This window comes from Penicillium crustosum, assembly GCF_028827405.1.
Source record: "Penicillium crustosum strain IBT 35664 chromosome Unknown utg000002l_segment0_segment0, whole genome shotgun sequence".
NCBI classification, from domain to species: domain Eukaryota; kingdom Fungi; phylum Ascomycota; class Eurotiomycetes; order Eurotiales; family Aspergillaceae; genus Penicillium; species Penicillium crustosum.
In genome coordinates this window covers 7,496,210-7,518,338 of record NW_026623123.1, presented here as the reverse complement: position 1 = coordinate 7,518,338, position 22,129 = coordinate 7,496,210, and the positions used below count along the sequence as shown (strand labels likewise).

The 22,129-nt window shown below is 46.6% G+C and overlaps 7 protein-coding genes across 7 annotated transcripts; 3 read left to right on the top strand and 4 right to left on the bottom strand.

Moving 5' to 3' along the window:
• Positions 1 to 264: 264 nt before the first annotated feature.
• N7487_006325 (putative NADH-ubiquinone oxidoreductase 21 kDa subunit) lies at positions 265 to 1,321 on the top strand. Its single transcript, XM_056874072.1, has 5 exons — positions 265 to 342; positions 431 to 447; positions 501 to 706; positions 780 to 982; positions 1,045 to 1,321. Exons 1-5 carry the CDS (start codon positions 283 to 285, stop codon positions 1,117 to 1,119), a joined length of 561 nt encoding a protein of 186 aa, XP_056731792.1. The 5' UTR covers positions 265 to 282; the 3' UTR covers positions 1,120 to 1,321.
• Positions 1,322 to 1,404: 83 nt separating this feature from the next.
• N7487_006324 (nucleoside deaminase) lies at positions 1,405 to 2,186 on the bottom strand (the record flags this gene model as incomplete). The annotated part of the gene is made up of 5 exons (XM_056874071.1): positions 1,405 to 1,487; positions 1,544 to 1,641; positions 1,694 to 1,902; positions 1,955 to 2,059; positions 2,112 to 2,186. 5 exons carry the CDS (start codon positions 2,184 to 2,186, stop codon positions 1,405 to 1,407), a joined length of 570 nt encoding a protein of 189 aa, XP_056731791.1.
• A 649-nt stretch (positions 2,187 to 2,835) lies between these two features.
• atrA (protein kinase MEC1) lies at positions 2,836 to 12,252 on the top strand (the record flags this gene model as incomplete). The annotated part of the gene is given in 27 exon segments (XM_056874070.1): positions 2,836 to 3,415; positions 3,471 to 4,135; positions 4,191 to 4,489; positions 4,547 to 4,945; positions 5,004 to 5,156; positions 5,217 to 5,313; positions 5,395 to 5,874; positions 5,929 to 6,174; positions 6,225 to 7,454; positions 7,521 to 8,061; positions 8,121 to 8,589; positions 8,642 to 8,948; positions 8,997 to 9,094; positions 9,146 to 9,238; positions 9,293 to 9,454; positions 9,522 to 9,621; positions 9,671 to 9,865; positions 9,922 to 10,213; positions 10,264 to 10,461; positions 10,512 to 10,636; positions 10,694 to 10,782; positions 10,838 to 10,960; positions 11,063 to 11,235; positions 11,292 to 11,410; positions 11,471 to 11,646; positions 12,069 to 12,138; positions 12,154 to 12,252. 27 exon segments carry the CDS (start codon positions 2,836 to 2,838, stop codon positions 12,250 to 12,252), a joined length of 7,578 nt encoding a protein of 2,525 aa, XP_056731790.1.
• On the bottom strand, positions 12,008 to 15,673 carry N7487_006322 (putative AAA family ATPase; the record flags this gene model as incomplete). The annotated part of the gene is made up of 6 exons (XM_056874069.1): positions 12,008 to 12,477; positions 12,536 to 12,641; positions 12,739 to 12,757; positions 12,813 to 13,070; positions 13,381 to 14,072; positions 14,141 to 15,673. The coding sequence occupies 6 exons, from the start codon at positions 15,671 to 15,673 to the stop codon at positions 12,008 to 12,010; spliced, it is 3,078 nt and encodes a 1,025-aa protein (XP_056731789.1).
• Positions 15,674 to 16,439: 766 nt separating this feature from the next.
• srgA (Rab family GTPase srgA) lies at positions 16,440 to 17,200 on the bottom strand (the record flags this gene model as incomplete). Its single annotated transcript, XM_056874068.1, has 3 exons — positions 16,440 to 16,762; positions 16,831 to 17,098; positions 17,171 to 17,200. 3 exons carry the CDS (start codon positions 17,198 to 17,200, stop codon positions 16,440 to 16,442), a joined length of 621 nt encoding a protein of 206 aa, XP_056731788.1.
• Positions 17,201 to 17,836: 636 nt separating this feature from the next.
• N7487_006320 (NCA2 family protein) lies at positions 17,837 to 19,943 on the bottom strand (the record flags this gene model as incomplete). The annotated part of the gene is made up of 4 exons (XM_056874067.1): positions 17,837 to 18,074; positions 18,145 to 18,270; positions 18,325 to 19,848; positions 19,927 to 19,943. The coding sequence occupies 4 exons, from the start codon at positions 19,941 to 19,943 to the stop codon at positions 17,837 to 17,839; spliced, it is 1,905 nt and encodes a 634-aa protein (XP_056731787.1).
• Positions 19,944 to 20,442: 499 nt separating this feature from the next.
• On the top strand, positions 20,443 to 21,814 carry N7487_006319 (sterol desaturase family protein; the record flags this gene model as incomplete). The annotated part of the gene is made up of 5 exons (XM_056874066.1): positions 20,443 to 20,448; positions 20,748 to 20,764; positions 20,816 to 21,056; positions 21,107 to 21,192; positions 21,256 to 21,814. The coding sequence occupies 5 exons, from the start codon at positions 20,443 to 20,445 to the stop codon at positions 21,812 to 21,814; spliced, it is 909 nt and encodes a 302-aa protein (XP_056731786.1).
• Positions 21,815 to 22,129: the final 315 nt, after the last annotated feature.

The following is a 22,129-nucleotide window of genomic DNA, read 5'->3' as shown; positions in this document are numbered from 1 at the left end:
TGACAAAAATGAAAGAAAGAAAGAAAGAAAGTTGGCACCTATAGATTGAAGCAATTCAAGTTTCGTGTATGAATATTCCAGTGGCTATCTTAGGATCCCATATCAATCAATCAGATGCGGCCTTGACGCGTGACGCGAGTAGTCTGTTATCTGCGCTCTTATTGGCTGTCGGGCTTCTTGTCCGCCTTAATTATGCTAGACCCAATAAGGTTAGCGCCGTCTCTCCCTCCAACTCCCAGAACTTCAACCTCGAATGCTTGCACATCCACACTTCAAACCAACATGGCGACCGATACCAAAACAGCCATTGTGCCCTCTAAGCGGGCTAACACCGATTACCCGGTATGATTGATCTAATATGAACCGGGGCTGCTACTTTTCTGTCCCGGATTGCTCGTTCGCGTACGTCTTTTGCTAACATATCCCACAGTTGATCGATTCCGACCCGTACGCTTTACCCCGGATTCTAAGATTTTGTCACAAGCTCACATCTTTTTCAGGCATTTGAAGCGAGTGTTCGGATATGCCCGGCCTTCCGACTGGGCCGTGGCTGGCGGTATGGCCTCAGCTGCTCCCATCTCGTTCTGGATCATGGAGAGAGCTAGCCCGTCGCATGTAGGCCGCGGTGGCTTCGCTCCTGTTATGCGACTTGCTACAGCTGTTGGTCTGCTTGGTGGCCTTCATGTCCTCTATCAGCGATCCTGCCGTAAGCCATATCCCTCCCACCTGAACCCTCTCCCGATTTTTGGGGAGTATCATCTCAACTCACACTATCACAGAGCGCTTTTACGGCTTCACTGAGAATGCTAGAGAGGTCGAAATGGATACTCGTGAGATGGTCGACAAAGTCAAGAAGGGCGAGCCTCTGTACGGTAAATCCCAAATGTCGTCTTATCTACAAGGCGTAGCCGCCCGCAACTCGCGGTACTCAGAACTTTTCATCCACGTTGTCCCATGGTTCAACTTTGTCAACCATGATCAAGTAAGTCTTCCATTCTACTCAATTTGAGCCAAGGGGAGTGATGTTAATTGTTTTTGCATCAGCATGGCGTGGACACTGCCAAATACTACCAGCAGGCCGAGCGGGAATTGGAGGCAGAGCGCACTGGCTCTTCATGAACATACACCATCAGCTAGAAAGAAAAAAAGAATGATGGGCAGCCTTTCCGTTCAGTGTTGCAGATTTGTACACATATCCGATTTTGTGTGTGTTTTTGGGGGCGCAATTGATATTCACAATACAGATTCCCGTTCTGGTCAACCTTGACGCTTATTATATCTATATGGAGATGCCGTTTGGAACTAATGATTCCCCATTTGTATCAAAAGCGGATGCAATCTAGCCCTAAAGGTATCGCGTAGTGAAATAATGTTTGGAGACGTCCCGAATCCGAGTCTTGCAGCCTACCAGGTGGATGGCACTTCTTCATTGTCGTCTTCAAATCTAGTGTTTAACTCTCGATTCTTCTTCGGCCTAGGGTTAGGAGCTGGCATATGATCAGCAGGTAATCGCGCTTGAGGTTCGTGCGTCCTAACTCCTTACCTTTTTCGTTCTCCTGTATGTAGAAACGACGGAGCAACATGATTGCTTCTTTCTCGAACAGCCCACCGTAGACGGGGTATGGTGGGTCAATTGAGGGGCTATATCGGATTAGCCTTGCACGATCAAGAGTGTTTCTTGGGATGCACTGACTCGGAGTGTAATGAAAGAACACCTCCGGTGCCTCCAAATCGATCATTGGCGCACCCAAAGTACACACTGCGGATGCGGTACTGCTTCAGTGCAGAAGCACACATCACACAGGGTTCAACCGTGACGTAAAGATCAGTAGATTGCAGTGCTGACCTAGGGTAGCTTTGGAGCATCTCTGCAATCGCTATAAACTCAGCATGTCTCGTGCCCTAGAGAATGTTAGCGATTTCTACGCACTGAGACCTTCAGCCAGTCACCGACATTCATAGATCTGTTCGTGTCGTTCATGCCAAACCCCACAATTTGATCGTTGTGCACCAAAACACAACCAACGGGAGTTTCGCCTGACTGGAGAGCCTTCTCGCCCTGATATTTGAATGAGCATGTTTCGATCCCCCGGCTTCGAGAAGTTCCATACCATCAACAAGGCTTGTTTCATGAATACCCCATGTCTCGAATCCTCCGCCACGACAGAGTCACCCTTGAATTCCATAGCCAATTCGAAATTTCTCTTTGTATATTTTAGACCAATATGAGTTGACTCCAGTAACTGGTGAGATATCTCATGGTTATGAGGAAGTGAAGGAGTCAGAGGGTACAGAGCAAGTGGCACCCGAAATTTCAAAGGTGAAGTTGACCAACTCTGGGCCACAGATCCAAGGTCCATGATACAATGGAGATTCACATACTTGGGGGATTTGTGTAATTTGTGTAATATAGTCTATCTCAATGTGGATTTTTCTAGTTTGAAATTTTTTTTTTTTTTTTTTTTTTTTTTATCATTTCTACATATAATAAATAATGTTCTATAGCAAGTTCTAAATTCTACCATATATATTAGAAGACCTTACCATAAATCACCACGGACCGTTTACTCAACCTCACAATAGATATAAGACCAATTTCTAGATATGTAGAATATTACAAACCGGAATTCAGTGATCACAAACCCAGAGATTATTGCAGAATGTATGCAAGTGATGGGGGAAGCTTGATGCCTCAGGTGTCAAATCGACCTATCAATTCTCTCCGCGTATCTGCACACTTCAAACACCCACACCCACACAACTCAGCCTCGAAAACTTGATTAAACACGAGGAATTGAAATTTAAAACCTAGTCCTATGAACATGTGTGTCCCATATGGCAACCGAGGGAGAGAATGAACGGGCCACCGCGCCTGGGAACGCCTGGAGAGCTGAACCTGCCTCATCGATCCTTGCTTCGCGTTTCGTGCCGCATCTTGCAACCCAGGGAAATGAATCACACTTAACCCGGGAAACGTTTGCACAGCTTCGCCAGGAACTACTCAGTGAAGTACAAAGCCAACTACGCGTTGACGAAGACGTCACTGATGTCAACAAACTCATATGCATTGTCTTAAAGGCCGGCCTAGAGATTAGCCCAAACGGGAGCACACCAGAGCAAGATCTGGAAGGACAAGTCCTCGACTGCCTAGACATCATCCAGGCCAGCATTGAAAAGGCCCCACAGGTGTTGTGGGAAGCCTCTGACCCTCTCATCCTGGGCGAGGACATACATGCTCCTCTATTCGCATGGCTAATCCTACGACTGATCCGACTTGCTACCATCTGGACATCCGAAACCGTCCGAGAAAAGGTCCAACTTCTCTGCACGAGCCTAGCTTACTCTCAGTTCAAGCAAGCCCGTTCATTGCCTGTAAGCTATGCGGTTGCTGCATTTCTGCGTGCTTGCACGTCAGGTCCGTTTTCGGCCCCCAATGATGTAGAACCATGGGCTAAATTAACATTGGCTAGATATTTTGTGCTCTCTTGAAACATTCCAACGTAGCAATTCCTGGGATACACGCCTCAGAGGGTTGTCGATACCTGCTGCAAATGGATCGCTTATTGAGGACACCCAAAACCTAGGTCTCTCCCCTGGATTATTCAAGGGCAAAACGGCCCTCGCAGGCTTTGTGCAGACTGTATCCTTGGCCTGTCGATTGCTTGATTCGTTCAATCCGAGGGGCGAAATGCAATCCCGTGCAAAGCATCATGATTTCATCTTCCGCCAAAACTTCTCGTGGGTATTGAATGGTTTCCACCGCCTTAGACAGGTCATTATTGAGTGGCTGCAAATAAAAGGAGCACAGCTCACCTCGGAAGATGCAACCGTGGCTCTGCAATATCTGACATATTTGCAACGATGCTGCGTACCAGAATCAACTTTGGCGGGACTGCTCTCGAACATGAGCCTCACTTCTACTTGGTCTCAATGCCTGTGTGGCTTTTTGAGCCTTGAGAATATAGGGAAGTTACCTTCTGTTCAGGTCATTCTAAGTCGCTTCTTGTGCGATTTGACAGAAACCGCAAAAACTTCTCAGCCTCTGGTACAGGAATTAAGGGAAACTCTGCTTCCAGTGTTGACAGAAGTCAAAGACGGCAATCCCCGCTTCCAGTTCCTTGAGCCGTGTCTCTGGGTAAGCTTTCCCTCATACCTAGTATAGGTGAGTTACCGAGCTGATACCATATTAGAATCCTCTCCAAACCCTGCACACCCTGCTTCTAGATACAGCGTTGCCGTTGGAAGTGTGCCCACCCAAAGGCTTACCCGTGGATACTTGTGAAGAGTCAGACACGCCGTTTCAGAGAGCCGAGGTTTTACACCAAGCGGAGCCGAATGAATATGACCGGGCATCGAAACGGTTGTGTCTTCCAGGTCTACCACCAGGATCTACTAATAATAGCCCGTTTCAGCTGCTCCTGGGTAATGTATCAGCGATTCTTCAGTCTGACTGTGGCAAAAAGATGGCAGATCTGCGCACCTCTATCCAGTGAGTGGGCAACGTATACCTCTTAAGGCGTGAAATGCTGATTTATCCGTGTACAAGAACATCCTACGAGGAACTTTCCGAATCTAAAAAAACCGAGCTATTGGACATTCTAGGCAAAATTTGCTGTGCAACGACAGAGAAGCTTTTAAGAAAGCCCTCGGATATCATAAAACGAGAAACACTCTTTTGTCAAATATGCGATACAGATCATCATCAGAATGATCGTGCAGAAAATGAGGAGCATCCCGGATTTGAGGAGATATGGTCACTATTCAATTTCATCCTACCCAGGCTTACACGTACGCCTGGTCCTCGGATATCTGCAATGGTCGCACTCAGAAGAATTTTGATGCATGCTCCAAACTCCAATCAAATGCATATTTCAAACTCTGCTTCCGGAGAGTTCTGTCTTCACTCGCTTCGGAGCTCAATTAGAGAATTGCGTGTTGCAACTGGGTGCGTTCCATAATCATTACAAGGCACACTGGCGCTGGATACTGACACCATTATATAGACATTCCGTAGTTGCTTTCGTGCGCCCAAATCTACCAACAGATATCCGTCGGGCCAATTTCGTTGTTGTGCTCGAGTGGCTCAAAAGCCTTTCCGGGAAAGATGATATGCCATTACAGGAAGCTTGTATCATAACACTATGTGGGCTCGCAACGTGTGTTCCTTCCTACTGCCCTAAATCTTGTTACCTCAGCTCACGATTTGTTATGTATAGCGTCTCGGAAGATGAAGAGAAGAACATCATTCTTCTTCGGCTCCTGGAGTACCTTGGTCATCCAAACCCCTACGTCTGTGCCGTAGCTTACAACGAGGTGGGTAGCCCTGATACTCTACTTTCGATTACTTTGCTCTTCATTTCAACAAATATGGTGACAGCTTACCACTGAATTTAGCTTTCCAAACTTGCCCAGCGATTCTCCGTGACACCTGCTGGTCTCTTTCGGCCTTACTGGAGGACCCTTTCGGTGACTGTGGTTAAGAACCTCCAATCTCGCCCGTATATGGCTGAACAGCTATGTGATTTGCTTGGCATGAAAGTTGATGGTTTCCTACGGCTGACAGAGGTTCATGTCTTGCCCTACCTGGTTTTGACACGAAAACGTGACATCATTTGCAGAATTGGGGCTAGTCGCGACGAAGGCGAGTCTGCTTTTGATGTTTGCTCGGAGAAGAATAACCTAGCTGCAATCCTTGCATTCCTCCTATCTCAGCAATCAGACAACCCAGAGGCTATGATCATGTCTCTTCTGGCAGATATCGACCCCGCATTCAAGGGTCGATCTTTGGCAGAGTTGGTGCGGATTGAACCAATTCTTATCGCTTGTGACTTGCTGAAGAGCCTTGGTGATGCGGGCGAGCAAAAGAAAGAGAGAGTATGTTCTTGTATCTTTCCACCTCTTCTGCACCGCTAATGATAATCCCCTCAGTTTAATCAAGCCCTCCATCGATTAGCCACATTCGTTCCGCGAAAGATCGCACATGGAAGTTCATCGAAGAAAGCGGATCTAAGCCACTTCATCGAGGAGCATGTTCTCGGTATTATCACACAATTCGCAAATGCCATTAACGACTTCCAAGTGAGACAAACATTGGCAGAGAAAAGAAGAAACATCAAAGCCATTGAAGAAATGATCAACATCGCCCAGGGTCATGTTAGCAGTGCATTGCCTCAAGTATGTGTACAGCCTTGGGAATCAGTCAATTTTAGTTACTAACATTGCAGGTTTGTGCATGTCTTCGATCCGCACTGGAGATCGAGGGACTGTGTGATTATGCATTCTCCGCGTGGAAGACATTGATCAGTTCTCTTAGTGAAGAGGACCTTGAGCCAATAATTGATCAAACGCTAGCGATTGTGATCAGATATTGGGATAACCTGACCGACGAGAGTAGGAACCGCGCATGTCAACTCATCGATCATATCTTGACTAATCACTCGAGTCTTGTACGAGATACCTTCAACACGATGCCTTCTCTTGCATCCATTCCAGAGATGGCTGCCTTTGATGCCAGGATCCATGACATGAGAGCCCAAATGGACGTCCGAAGCCAGTTTCTGGCGTTAATTCGTCGCTGCCAGAGTGAAAATGCCACCGTTGTTGAACAAGCTCTAGTGGAGCTGGCCCCTTTTCTGTCAGCAAATGAGGAATTTCTCCATGACTCTGTTCTGAGTGAACAGCCAGACCCTGTGATCGCTCAGCTAACTAGATCATTGTTGGACTGCTGTGTTAAGTTCAGTACCACCTCAGACAGCATCACTTTATTGTCGGCTCGGTGTCTAGGGCTTGTCGGCTGCCTCGATCCAAACAGAGTTGAAACAATCAAAGAGAAGAAGGATATACTTGTTTTGTCCAACTTTGACAGAATGGAAGAGACAGTCGCATTCATTCTTTTCTTCCTACAGAATGTTTTAGTTGATGCATTCTTGTCTGCTTCCAATACTAGGGCTCAGGGTTTCCTAGCATGGGCGATGCAAGGCCTGCTCAAATTTTGCAAACTGAATGCGGTATTGACCCAACGCTCTCGCGATTTGCAAGGTGATGAGAAGTATCAACGTTGGATGGAGCTTCCAGAGAGTGTTCGCAACACTCTGACGCCATTTCTTACATCTACCTATACTGTCACTGTTGTGACGAATCATCCTGAGGTCAACTATCCGCTCTTTTCTCCTAAATTGACTCACAGCGAGTGGCTGCGAACGCTGGTGCAAGATCTTCTACAGACTGGCAATGGAGACAACGCAAAAATGGTCTTCTCAATATCGAGTCGTGTTGTGAAGGGTCAAGATATTTCCATCTCTTCGTTCCTTTTACCATTTGCAGTCCTGAACCGTATCGTTGGAGGGACCGAACAAGAACAACAAAATCTTCAACGCGAATTGATGAGCGTTCTCTCACATCCTATTCCGGAGACAAACAACAATGCTCGCGAGACCATCATTAGCAGTAGCCAGGTAAGAATTCTCGTGGAATTGAACCGGCTTTCCTGATACTGACGATGACCCTTTCTTTGACGGTAGAGCGTCTTTGAAGTACTAGACTACCTGTCTAGATGGCTGCAAGGAAAGAAAAAGCATCTCAATGGCCTCAGTCACCATTCCAACCAAACGAGTCGTTCCCATAAAGATCAAAGCCGTGACGCGCTCATTGATAAATACTCATCGCAGATCAAGTCTGTCGAAAATCTTTTATCTTCAATACCGCCCGAGATCATCTCTAAGCGAGCTGTTGAATGTAAATCATTCTCCAAAGCACTCTTCCATTGGGAACAGTACATTCGAAAATCCAAGGTCCACGGAGGATCACAAGAGAGATCCAGCCTCGAGCCTCTATATCAAAGGTTACAAGACATCTATAGCCAGATTGACGAACCTGATGGGATCGAAGGAATTTCAAGCCACTTGTCCGCACTAGACATTGATCAGCAGATCCTTGAGCACCGAAAAGCTGGGAGATGGGCTACAGCGCAGAGTTGGTACGAGCTACAGCTCGAGAAGGAACCTGACAACGTCGATGCGCAATGGAATCTTGTGACCTGTCTCAAAGAATCTGGCCAACAAGGTAAGATCAAATATGAAACAGTCTTTCCGTACTCTATCTTCTTGCTTACCCTTATCTAGATGCTATTCTCACTCGTTTCGAGGTTCTTAAAGAGAATGAATCAGCCGCTTCACGGTTCTTGCCCTTTGCGGTTGAAGCTTCGTGGATAATGAGCAGATGGGACAAGCTAGAGGGTTATCTTGACCTTTGTGCCAAACAAGGAACTGAAGAGTTTAACGTTGGGATAGGCTCAGCTCTTGATGCTCTTCGTCAAAAGCAAGACGAGTCATTTACTAACAAAATCAACGAGCTCAGACTCAATGTTGCCCGCTCGCTGACCACAAATTCGGTGGCATCACTACAAGCATGCCACGATGACATGCTCCGCTTACATGCTTTGTCGGAGGTTGAATCCATTGCCAAAGCACGATCAGGTCATTCGCGTCCGGGCTTGCTAGGTGCCTTAGACCGACGGTTGGATGTTCTGGGCGGCTACCTTTCCGATAAGCAATACCTACTAGGATTGAGGCGAGCTACAATGGAGCTGGCGTGAGTTCATGATCCATAAAACACGACACAGATTGCTAAAACTACGATACAGGGGCGAGTTTGCAGATTCTGATATATCCGCGGCATGGCTCACTAGTGCTCGCCTTTCAAGGAAAGGCAATTTCAGCAGTCAAGCGTATCACTCGATGCTCAACGCAGCACGGTTGAAAGACAGATCTGCTTCCATAGAACATGCACGACTCCTCTGGAAAGATGGACACCATCGAAAGGCCATTCAGACTCTAGAGGGTGCGATTTCTGCCAACGAAGTAACCCCGAGTACATCTTCTTCAGTCGAACTTGAAGCCATGTCGTTTCTCTCGGGTCGTGGGCAGCATCAAAATGAGTCTACTGCTCTTGTAAGTTGCACAACATAGTTCACATGGACCGGAATACTAACCGTCTAGGCTCATCTGATGCTAGCCAAATGGACGGACAGGGCTGGTCAGACCCACTCCCAGGCCATTGTCCAGAGATACCGAGAGGCCATCAAGCTGTATCCAAAGTAAGTTGGACTACTACCGCTTTGACCCTGTCAGTTCTAATGGGAAAATAGGTGGGAAAGGGCACACTATTACCTGGGGAAGCATTACAATAAAATTTTGGAGTCTGAGAAGGCCAAGCCCATGGGAAAGGAAGCTCAGATATAGTTAGTTGATCCAACTTCCCATTTTCCTACTTGAAACTGACCAATATCATACAGCTTGAGTGGAGAGGCCACAAAACTTGTTATTGACAATTATCTTCGCTCGCTGACATATGGGACCAAATATGTCTTCCAGACTCTACCCAAGCTTCTGACCCTCTGGCTTGAACATGCTTCAATTGTCGAACAGCCCATTGATCCGAAGAGGGGCGATAACGAGTAAGAAAGAGTTTATTGGCGTGGCTACTGGTAAACATTTGCTAATGATTGACTCACTACACACCAGGGAGTTTCAAAAGCATACACAAGCGCAACGGAAGAAGAGCCTCGATGAGATGCATACCCAACTGAAGAAATTCATTGACAAACGCTTACAAGCGGCTCTGGTGAGTTTAAGATATGCGATTTCCCCGGATAGCCAACTAACAGTTGCAGTTATTCACAATCCTACCCCAAGTGGTTGCCAGGATCTGTCACCCTAACATCACAGTTTATGATCTGTTGACACGGATTGTAGCCAAGGCGGTTCACAACTTCCCACAGCAAGGTCTCTGGACAGTCCTTGCCGTTGTCAAGTCGTCCAACAAGGAGCGAGCTAAAAGGGGATATAATTGCCTCCAGAAGATCATAGTAAGCATCCTCCATTTGAAACAGAGTATGAGAGACTTAACTTTTTTTCCCCCCAGGACTACGGTAACAAGTCAAAAGGAGAATCCTCAACAGCGACTGAGATCCGTCGCATGATCACTCAAGGTACAAAGTTCTCAGAAGAACTACTCCAACTCTGCCTTGCTCCGGTAGAGGAAAAGTCATCTCGAGTTCAACTTGGCCGCAATCTAGGGTTTAATCATAAGGTTGCCCCATGCCGATTAGTAGTGCCTTTCCAGGCAATGTTGATCCCAAGTCTCCCTGCCAGTCAGAACATCGAATACATCAAAGGCTTTAGGGCCTTCCCTCGGGATCCAACAACCATTGAGGGTACGATCATCACCCTCCTATTCCCTCGGAGACAAGCTAACCGAAATTAGCTGTTTTGGACGAAGCACAGATTTTGAATTCGCTTCAAAAGCCACGCAAAATTAGCCTGCGAGGATCTGATGGGAAGATTTATAATGCGCTTTGCAAGCCCAAAGACGATTTGCGCAAGGATCAACGTCTCATGGAATTTAACAATATGATCAACCGGTTCCTAAAGAGAGATGTCGAATCAAGCAAGCGGCGCATGTGTAAGTGATTTGATGAACTTTTGGCTATTCCAAAGGCTGACCTAGAACAGATATCAAAACGTACGCTGTGACACCTCTCAACGAGGAATGTGGTCTTATTGAATGGGTTGATAACCTCCGCACACTGAGAGAGATCGTCATCAAGTTGCTGCGCGAAAGAGGCATTTCACCAAACGTGGGTACACCACATCTAACACAATACCCAGGGCCGTGTTATTAACGTGTGTAATAGTACAACGAGATCAGGAATGATCTGAACGAAATTTGCGCTGATCGATCATTCGCCAAGTTGCCCCTATTCACCACTAACATTCTGGCCAAGTAAATCTTCTGTGTCAATATCGCCCGTGAGTGCACTATACTGACAAAGTTACAGGCTCCCGCCAGTTCTTCATGAATGGTTCATCGAGATGTTTCCTGAAACAGAGGCATGGTTTACAGCGAGGCTGCGGTATACCCGGTCTTCTGCTGTGATGTCAATGGTGGGATATGTTCTTGGGTATGTTCTCTCTCGCCGTCTAATATTTTAAGGGCTTTCGATCTGCTTTCGCCCGATACCCAAAGTTCCATCATGTTAACCAGTTTTCTTTTCTATGCAAAGGTTGGGCGATCGACATGGCGAAAACCTTTCATTTGAAGAAGGAACAGGCGGTCTCTTACATGTTGATTTCAATTGTCTCTTTGACAAGGGTCAAACGTTTGAGAAGCCCGAGGTGGTACCATTCCGATTGACCCATAACATGATCGATGCCTTCGGGGCCTACGGGTACAATGGTTAGTTGGAAGATATCTTCGATGTGTACTCTCACGCTAATCTCCATGCTGTATAGGTCCCTTCAGAAGGACTTGTGAAATTACGCTCAGCCTACTGCGACAAAACGAGGATGCCTTGATGACCGTACTCGAGACGTTTTTACATGATCCAACAACCGATTTCATTGGGAAGAGAGTGAGTACATTTCAACTGCAGTATAACAAGGCACCTCCTAACAAATCTCTTTACCCCCAGCGTCGCACCCATGTGAATGTCCCGGACACACCGGCTGGCGTTTTGGAAGATGTTCGAAACAAACTCCGTGGCTTCATGTCTAAGCAGCCCATTGCACTTTCGGTGGATGGTCAGGTGGATGAATTGATCATACAAGCAACGGATAAGAAGAAACTGGCATCAATGTACATCGGATGGTGTTCGTTCTTCTGATTTATTTTCTTTTGGTCATACATTCTATTCAAGTGCATAGGAAACTGCAGTTCTTCCATCCTTGTTATCTTTATTCCTACCGCTATTTCATCTACTACCTGATAACTAGGTCTATCCTACTTCTCAACAACTGAGTATCTGTACTTACTACCAGAGGAGGGGATCGCAAAATCTTCATAACCCTTACATTAAAAGTAGTAGTAGAACTTGTTGATCGTTGCGTAGAACTAGCTATTTTGGATGTCGTATGAGATAAATTCAGTTGCCCGCACCGAAGACCACGCGCAATCCATCGCTAGGGCTGAACAAATACACAAGACACGAGACTGCAAAAATTCTCGGTATTTAGTTTCGATTGTGGCCTCGGTTACGGTTTGGACTCCGACTTCGACTGCTGTAACCATAGCTGCTGTAGCTTGGGCTCCGGCGTCGGTGATGCCGCGAGTCTGTGCGAGGGCTACCTCTGCGCGGTGGTGGTGAGCGAGATCTAGAGTATGAGCGAGAGCGAACAGGAGATCGTGATCTTGATGCAGTCTGGGGCCGATAAATGTCATGGCGTTCTGTTGGTCGACCGCCTCCGTGTCGTCTAGGAGGAGATGAGGGACCTGCATATGGTCCTCGACCGTATCTAGAGCGACCACCATTCCCTCGAATTGACGCAGGGGGTGGCGAGCGCGAGAATTTGCGGCGAGGGAGAACGATTGAGACATTTAGGATGGCCCCGTCAAGCTGAGCCTCATGCATGTGGGCAATGGCCGCCTCTGCGTCAGCGGGGTCGTAATAAAGGATATATGCAGTCCCCCTATTTGTCATGACTGTAATGGTGTTAGGAGACAGATAAATCTCGAAGAGCAAGTCATAAGCGAGTCTTACAAGCTTTGTTGATTGGAAGATCGAGATACTCGATCTCTCCAAATCCCCCGAAGATCTCTCGGATGTGACTTTCTGTGACATTTTTGGTCAATTTTTCTACCACGATCTGTTGAGAAAAATTTAAAGTCAGCTCTAAGTTCGGAGATATGGTGGCTACCACTAGACGTATGGCTATAGCACAGCAGGATTAGAACGGCACTTACCTTGGAACTTCTTGGGGGGCTAGGGTTGGGAGTAAGCGAGCGGCTTTCGCTCCGGCTATTGTAACGGCGACCACCTCGACTGCGACTGCGAGATCGGGTTCTGCCACGAGACGGGGATCGGGATCGGGATCGGGTTTTTGAACGATAGCGATCGCGTCGTCCCTGTGATGGACTCCGGGTGAGGCTTCGGGATGGGCTGTCGCTTCGGTGTTTCGAACGATGTAAAGAACGTGACCGTGCTCGGTCCTGATCCGGTGAACGTAGAGGTGATTGTCCACGAGGTGATCTTAAGGACATGTTGAAGATTCAGCGCACGGCGCGCGAGGTGGATCCTAGAGCTTCAAGTGGTACAAATTGGAGATGTAGAATAAGAAGCTCCAGAGAAGGAAGAATTGAAATAGGAAAATCAAGAAGAGGGAGAAAGGGAGGACTCGGAATACTATGCCAAGAGAGAGAGAGAGAGAGAGGTTGAGGGAAGGGTTATTATGCATTTTGGCACTAACCTAATTCGGTAATTACCTAGGGACACTTTATACGCACTTCAACTGACTTCACCTGACTTCAAGAACCTATAACTTTTATTATACAGCAAAATCTACATATGTAGGTATTTACTTCTAGCCCTCCCTCCATCTCTCATACTCTTGGATGACAGTATCCGTGATTTGCCGCCGCACTTGCCCTAGTGCATATTCAAAGTGCTTCCACTGCACATCTTGTTCCTGTTGTGTTTCCTCCTCCTCATCAAGTGCTGCATCTCCGGCAGTTTCACAGATGCTCACAATCTCAGCACCAGAATATCCGTCAGTCAGAGATGCAAGATTATCCATGTCGACGTCTGGGTTCACCACGGACTTATTGGCCCAGATGCGTAGGATTTCCCTGCGGGCCTCAAAGTCCGGAGGGCCAATATAAAGAATATTGTCCAATCGTCCAGGTCGCATTAATGCAGGGTCTAAGACATCGGGCTTATTTGTTGCAGCAATGACCAAGACATTTCGGAGCTCCTCGATACCGTCCATTTCATTTAGCAGAGTCGTAAGAACATTGACCCCTCCCGAGCTACTGCTGCGCCGAGCAGCAATGGCATCAATCTCATCGAAGAATATGATGCTTGGTCGTGCTGCCCGGGCCTTTCTGAAGATCTCTCTCAATGATCGCTCGGACTCTCCGACATACATGCTGAGAATCTCCGCGCCCTTGACTGCCAGGAAGTTCAAACCCGCCTCTGTGGCTAACGCTTTGACTGTCAGTGTCTTGGAACAACCCGGCGGCCCGTAAAGTAAGACACCTTTTTTACTATTCACGTTAAGTCTGCGCATCCGTTGAGGATACTAGGGGTTTTGAAAGAAAATTAGTCTTCAAGGCAAGGGCTCTGTGGGATTTGAAATACAGATCTTACCTTCAAGGGTCGCTCAACGGCTTGTTGGAGGCGTCTTTTGATGTCATGCTGTCCACCGATATCTGACCATCTCACCTTTGGGGTTTCCAAGAATACTTCCCGCATGGCCGTGGGACGAATTTCCTGCAGGGAAAGCAGAATGTCGGTTTCTTGTATCTCCAATGAGATGGTCAATTCATCATCGATGGAACCTCCATGGTGCCAGCTATATGGATCGACCGGGGTGGCCGATATGGCCGTAGGATTTTGGTCCAATAGTTGCCGTTGCCGGGCTTTGCGACAGATCAATTGCAGAAGAGCGAAAAGGTCAGCTCCAACATATCCGTGTGTCTTTTCTGCTAGTAGCTCTACCAGCTCGTCGGTCAAACCGGCAGATACTGGCCCACGAATGGCATGTAGTATTTCAGCTCGGTCCTGAGCAGTAGGGACTTGGATCTCGATTTCTGTGCCAAGTCGATGGGGCGTTCTGAGAGCATCATCGACTTGATTGGGGTGTCTTGTGGCGGCCACCACTAGGATCGATGTATTTCGGATAGCATCTAGATTCTCGCAAAGAACAGATGCAAGGGACTGAGACTCAATCGAGGTTCGCTTGGGGGCAATAAATTCCAACTGGTCGATAATGATCACACTGGGCTTAGAGCGAGCCGCCTCCTGGAAGATATTGCGTAGCTTAAGCTCGCCCTCATTGATACTTCTCCCCAAAGTTGACATGCCAACTTTGAATGTTTGCTTCCAGCCAGCCTTCTCGATCTGTTCTAGAAGACTTGTTTTGCCAGTCCCCTTTGGCCCATAAAGTAAAATTCCTCGGCTGTTTTCGTAGAATGATGGCATTGCGGGCTTCCGTGAATCAAAGTTAAAATCAGACAAGCTTTCATTAATGTCGTCAATCTGGCGGGAGAGGCCTCCAAGGCCAGTGGATTGCACCGCAATGACTGAAGACCTTTCTTCTTTTCTTTCTGTGACTGGGCCGAGGGAAACCTTTGAGGTCTCTGTGAATTGAAAAAGGGTATGACTAGAGTGAGGGTTCTGTGAATGAATATTAACCACTCGAAAACTCCTGGGTTGGGCCCTGAGCTCCAACTCAAAAGTCAACCCCGTCGTCAAACACCCGCATCGGAGAAGCTTTTCATCTAGGGCCCATTCCCAGTGCGATCTGTCACTTTCTGAAATTGAGCCATGTTTGGCAATTTTCTCAGGATCTGAACAGTCCTCCAATGTCACCACATCAATGTCTTCTAGGGGGCCTTCAGCCCTGGTGATAGAAACTTTCTCTCCGATCTTGATATCATAGCATTCCTGCATCGTCCTTGATATTTGCATGACTGTGCTCTGGATGTTCTCTGAGGCGTACCATGCTATGGCAGTCTGTGGCGGTCCATCGCCTTGCCTCAGCGTGCAGATGCTCTCTGTTTGAAGCCTCAGAGCAGCTAGCGAAGAGGAAGATAGATAGACACGAAATGCATCTTTGAAATCCTTTCGTGCCTGCTGCTTTGACAGTGGACGAGCAGTGAAACTGCGAGGGTCAGACATGATATGAAAAAGGACCTCGACGTGTTTGCAAGAAAGTTGATATTCTCGGAAACCTTGTCCTTTTTTTTTTTTTTTTTTTTTTTCTTTTTCTTTTTGATTCTCTCTCTCTTTCCGTGCCGGATATGTTAGAAGCTTGAGATCATAGACGAAGATTTTACTGCATGAGACCTTTCAACACTGAAAAGTTGTAAAGAATATCCTGTCCGAATATTTTCCAGAGTTTTTGGTGGGGGGAGGAGGGGCAACTCCCGGAGGAGGTTGAAATTGAACAAGATTCTCCAGATTGTGTTCAAACAAGACTTGGAAGATTTGGTCTATTGAGAAGAGGAAAGGGAAAGAAACTATTAAGATTATCCCAAAGGGAAAGAAAAGAAAAGAGACGAGAGGAGAAAAGAGAAAGATTTAAAGAAAAGTGGGTCACCCGGATATCAGTACATTGTACATAACTACATGTAACTACATATGTAACTTATGTAGTTAACTATAGTTACCTACAATGAGAGAATCAGGTATTAAAAAAGGTATAGACACTACGTCAAGGTATCATAGGATATGGACAAATTTGTATGATACTCGAATGTCCATAGGCACCAACTGTTTGGGCATAAAACTTGGACATTCAGATCTTGGCACATGATAATGTAGCGGGCAGAACAAAAACGAGATACAGAAAAGAAAGAGAGGGGGGACATAAGAAACAGGTGGCAGCTTAAACACGGCGACAAGGGAGATCATGGGCAAAAGACAAAGGGTACTGATACAGCAACTAACAACACTTGCCCCCAGAGCTGCCATTTGGGCCGGAACCTTGCTGGTCTATATTAACGCCCTGAGAACCAGATTGTTCGGTCTTGGAAGTGTCCATCCCTTTCTTGATATCCGATGCAAGGCTGTAGAATGCCTTCTCAATGTTGATGTTGTTCTTAGCCGAAACCTCGAGGAAGGGAATACCGAGTTCATCAGCGAGCTGCTGGCCTTGTTCGGTAGAGACTGCCCTTTTTTCTTCCCAGTCACACTTATTTCCAATGAGGATCTTGTGTACACCTTCACTAGCATGTTGCTCAACGTTTGAAAACCAGGTCCGAATGTCTAAAAGAAAGAAGGGGGAAAAAAGTCAGACACATTCAGCGGATTAGGAGGGGGGGAAGAAGTCATACTTTGGAATGATCGTTCATCTGTCACGTCGTAGACCAGCAGAATACCCATGGCACCTCGGTAGTATGCCGTCGTGATAGTGCGAAAGCGCTCCTGACCTGCAGTGTCCCAGATTTGCAACTTCACCCTCTTGCCATCCAACTCGATCGTACGAATTTTGAAGTCAATCCCGATTGTAGTGATGAATGATGGGGTAAAGGAGTCTTCGCTGAATCGCAACAGACAACATGATTTGCCCACGCCCGAGTCCCCGATCAACAACAGTTTAATCTATGGTAAAGTTAACACTGTCGGGGCTTTGTGGGAAAAGTCGTTAGGTTTAGAACGGCCATGGATACTAACCAGGAAATCATAATTCCGTGTTCCAGCCATTATGGATTATGGCAATATTTGGGTAGAAGTTAAGCGCGGAGGCTAGTAGCACCGTGGAAGATGGATAGGAGGCCGAGGTGATCCGGAGATTCCACAAATCGAGTGACAAGGGGTATTGTTTTTTTGTTTCTTCAGTAAATTGGGCTGGGGTAAAGCGGGAGAGGTAGATGCTGCTGCAGGATGAATCGGAGCAATCAGGTAGTTTAGGTTGATGGTTTTCCCAACGCCGAGAGGACTTATCAGGAGCTTTGTCAAATGCTGGAACCGATCGGCCCAAGCTGGTAAAAAGGCAGTAATATGAGGGGATGGTAGACTTCAAGCAGAGATCCACAATCAAGCATACATGAGCTAAAGATTTTGGAGCGTTATATGGGAAAGGAGGTAGAACGATGCACTACCTACGGAGTGGAGGTGATGACGGTACGGTAAGGAGGATCTCGGTATGTTATGTAAGCAATATCGGGATAACACCTAACTACTACCTCCAGGGCTGGACCTATATCCATGGATTGTATATTGATATTGACATAATTTTGAGCCCACATCAATGATTTGCGTACATATCGATAATACGTAATGTGTGATGACACGTAGTATATCAGGTATTTCCTACAAAAAACTTACTGCCACCAACTCCTATTGGAAATACGCCCATCTCATCCTTTCAATCACACGAAGTTGCTTGTCCACTCCATTCTGAACATTCAACAGATCCTGGATGTCTTCTCGGAACTCTTCGTACTGCATGCTTCCAGAAATGATCTTCATGTGTTGAAGAAGAGCTTCTGCCTCACAGATCAATTGCCCAGAGTCCTTGTAAGCGAGAGTCCCATTGGATAAAACCGCAGAGGAAGTCAAAATGCGAGCCACATTCCTGTATGAAAAGTATCAGAATTGGCCTTATGGAGAATTGTACGCCAGTTTGAGAGCATCGAGCATCATACCGCAATCCACGTCTCAGTTCATGTCGCTGCTTGCCCTTTCGCATTCCTCGTCGGCTACCGAGAAGACCACCTAGCCACCTCATGGTTGCAAAAGAAACCAAGATCCCAGGAGTTAACCCAACAAATCTAGACGATATTGATGGTTAGAAAAGAAAACAAAGGGAAGGAGACCTGACATACCCAAATACAAGCTCCTGGCTCTTCAGCAAGGCATCGATACCACTGATAGCAATTTCCACGTCGACTTTCGTCTTCTGGATCTGGATCAAAAGGGCACGGATGAGGTCGCCTCTGACGGTTCCAACGAATGGCGACCGCAGATCCCTTTCATATGCTTTTAGAACGGGAGTCAAATCGCCCTCCTTAACAGAATTAACGATGGCGCTGGTATCCACCACCACACTCTGGTGAGGATCCGGGCGATCGCGGACAAAGTCCACTACCATTCTCTCTAGGCTCGCCCGATCAGCCAGCAGACTGTTCTTGCTCATTATCGCAATCTCGCTTTTTTCGTCATGTCGGATCGTCCCAATGAGTTTTCGGATTGGGTGCACAACCCAATTACCCCAGAAATCGATGGTGGTGGAGCCGATATCGACAATCGATTGAATGATTTCCTCTTGTCGGTTAGCCAAAAATCTCATTGATGCACTTCCTGAAAGGAGAGCGATTGAGACTGGTAACCAATAGCGAACTATGTATGAAGGGCGCCCGTGGCGACGAATAAATAATGACATTGAAGTGGTATGGTTGGGCAACTTCTTTCGAAGAACATGCACAAGTCGCTCGATTAAGTCCAAAGGTTTATGCACGGGATTTTCTCCTTGTGCGCGGGTTCCAATGTTGTCAATATTTCTCTCCAGAGTGGCGAAGACCCCCTGCTCCAATTCGTGAGTGCTAGGTTCAAGTGCTATATGATGAAAAATGGCTTCGATTAGAACCACTGCTCTGTGAACAGCATCACACCATTGGGTGTTGATAGTCCCGGGGCTTAAATTCGTGGAGTCATTCCCTTCGAAAAGATGCCATCCCTCCATTAGAAGGCCCAGGCTGCTGGTATGGAGGTCTTTCATTTTCAGGAGCAAGTCTCGTTTCTGTCGCATTTCTGTGCGGGATGATCTAATTGGGGATAGAAAGTGGGCGTGTATGGAGTGTCCTCCGAGTCTCCAAGCACTTTGGCGGACAATCTGGTAAAACTGGGACCACCTAGTAGTGATGGATGGGGATGCTTGACGGGTTTGAGCAGCATATGCATCCTTTGTCCACCGGCAGAATTGGGCTGGAGATTTCTGAACGGTATACAGACCACTATACCAGATAGATCCCAGCATCTCACCCCAGTAATAAGTCTCATCATGCAGTTGAAGTGTTTGATCCAGAAGGGTGTTCATGATCAGTCCCGATACCTGAATGGCAGCCTTTGCCGCCACTATCCATACATGATCCGAGAGTTGTGCACTAATTCCTTCATGGAAAGTGGTCTGTACTTGGAGGCGAGAGAAAGTACCCGAAAGTAAATCTGCCAACCGACTGGGAGGTAGAAGGGATTGGGTCTTGGAAGTCACCGAAATGGAGTTGATGAGATCTTGCAATTGGCCAATTGACTCAAGAGATTCATTGGATAAATCGGTAGCCTCTAGTCTCTGTGGGCTTGAGATCTGTTGCTGAAGGCGATCCAGCTGATTGTTGACGCCACAAACAGTTCTGTAAAGAGCCAAAAAAAAAAAAAAAAACAATTTTAGTCCAATGTTTTTGTTTTTCCAGAAAATGTATCACACTCACTCTCGTATAACAGACATCCCCAGGATCTTCCAATGGGTGTGAGGTATAGCTACCGTCAAAAGCCGACCATAACACCTAAAAGAGCTATGGGGATAGTGTAGGGAATAACAGTTGCAGGATTAAGGTTGATGTCGTCATGCAAAAGGGCAAATCATGCAAATCATGCAAATCATGCAAATCATGCAAATACAGCGGCAAAATGAATCCAACTGACGCAAACTATGCAAACTGTACTTGAGCCTACACGGTAGAGAACATACTGAGTCACGAGGTCATAAGATTACAAAGTCCGCCGTACTTTTATTTACTTTATTCTTACTCCGTACTTTATTCCTACTTTATTTCATTCCTTTGAAGTCAATATTTCTCAAATTAAAAAAAATACTGAAAAAAGAAGACAAGATCATAAGATGTATATAGAAATAGTCTTAGTAAATGGGGTCTGGATTTTTACTGGAGTCCCCCGGGGATGTTTCAACCAAACAGAAAGCAGCGAAATCCGCATTACCTGATTTTATGCAGGTGGGGTGATCTCGGATGGGGATCGGCTTGCCAGTGGCCTTACCCCTACGTTCAGGGGAAAAAGAAAAAAAAAAAGGTGATCTCGCCACGTCGGGATTGGACTGTTCCTTGAATCTTGATCTTATCCCTTTTTCCCTTTATAAACCTTTGATAGAATCAACTTCTGGCTCTAGCTTGGGTTTCACAGCGTCTTATCTTCTTCCCCTTTATCCTTTTCTCTTTCTACGTTCTTCTTTCTGAACATTTTCTTTCTGAACTTCCTTCCTTGTATCCGCTTTTCCCTCTCTTAACTATTTAAGGGAACAACCTTGACAATGTATGGTAATCATGTCCTTGGCCTGTCATATTTATCTAACCTCTGATATAGGAATTCAACGGTCTTGTCCTCGGGGACATACTGGGGCCAATTCGAGGAGATTGGCAAGTACAATGCCGAGCTGAATGTGGCAGAGAGGTTGTGGGCAGCCTGGTATGCTTGGATGCAGAACGACGTCCTGGCCACTGGAATCATGTCATTCGCCATGCATGAACTGGTCTACTTCGGTCGCTCGCTGCCTTGGATTTTCATTGATACATTGGGAATGTTCAACCGCTACAAGATTCAGGGTGTAAGTAGCAACACCATTCGGTTCATCTGGTCGTCTCTAATACTATGCAGAACAAGATCCCATCGCTACGGGAACAATGGGATTGCGCCAAGTTCGTCCTCCTGAGTCATTTCACCGTCGAACTCCCCCAGATCTGGTAAGACACGAGTATCTGTTTCTAAATTCGGGAATATTCGAGGGTCTAACATACATATCTTAGGCTCTTCCACCCATTGGCACAATTCTGTGGACTCTCAACTTCGATCCCATTCCCGACCCTTTGGACCATGGCATATCAGATCGCAATCTTCTTTGTGATGGAGGATACCTGGCATTACTTCTCCCACCGTGCTCTTCATTGGGGTCCCCTCTACAAGGCCATTCACAAAATCCACCACCAGTACTCGGCCCCTTTTGGCTTGGCTGCTGAATATGCCTCACCGATTGAAGTGATGATCCTGGGCTTCGGGACTATCGGGTGCCCGATTGTTTGGTGTGCGATGACAGGTGAACTCCACATTCTTACCATGTACATCTGGATCGTCTTGCGCTTGTTCCAGGCCATCGATGCTCACAGTGGTTATGAATTCCCGTGGAGCCTTCACCATTTCCTTCCCTTCTGGGCTGGTGCCGATCACCACGATCTACACCATGAGAAGTTCATCGGCAACTATTCCAGCAGCTTCCGGTGGTGGGACTATGTCCTTGACACCGAGTACACCCCGGATGCGCTGAAGCGCCGAAGGGAAAACAAGGCCAAGGTTTCGAAGGCCCAGTAAGCAGTTTGCCTGTTTACCTTTCTTCCTTCACGTGATGCCTGCCTCTTTCAATCCCTATTGGGGTATTTCTCTGCAGTGTTCGGTCCTGGATATCGTCCAGTGAGCGTGTGTAGTTTCTCATGATACTTACTATCTTCGAGATAGTAATGTGATAATGTATTTAATATTTCAACATGCCTTGTGATAGAATGAGCCATTTTAGATTTTCAATAGAACCACTATCAATAATACATTTCTATTGTCCTGCAATGGTGATCCGAGGAGACATTCTCGTATTATCGTGGTATACAACGATGAGAATTTGCACATTTCAAT

Bases quoted from the DNA above. Each gene is read 5' to 3' on its own strand.
- N7487_006325 (XM_056874072.1), top strand. From the start codon at position 283: ATGGCGACCGATACCAAAACAGCCATTGTGCCCTCTAAGCGGGCTAAC. The intron at 707-779 runs GTAAGCCATATC...ACACTATCACAG, and splicing joins CCTCTATCAGCGATCCTGCC to AGCGCTTTTACGGCTTCACT. The intron at 983-1,044 runs GTAAGTCTTCCA...TTTTTGCATCAG, and splicing joins ACTTTGTCAACCATGATCAA to CATGGCGTGGACACTGCCAA.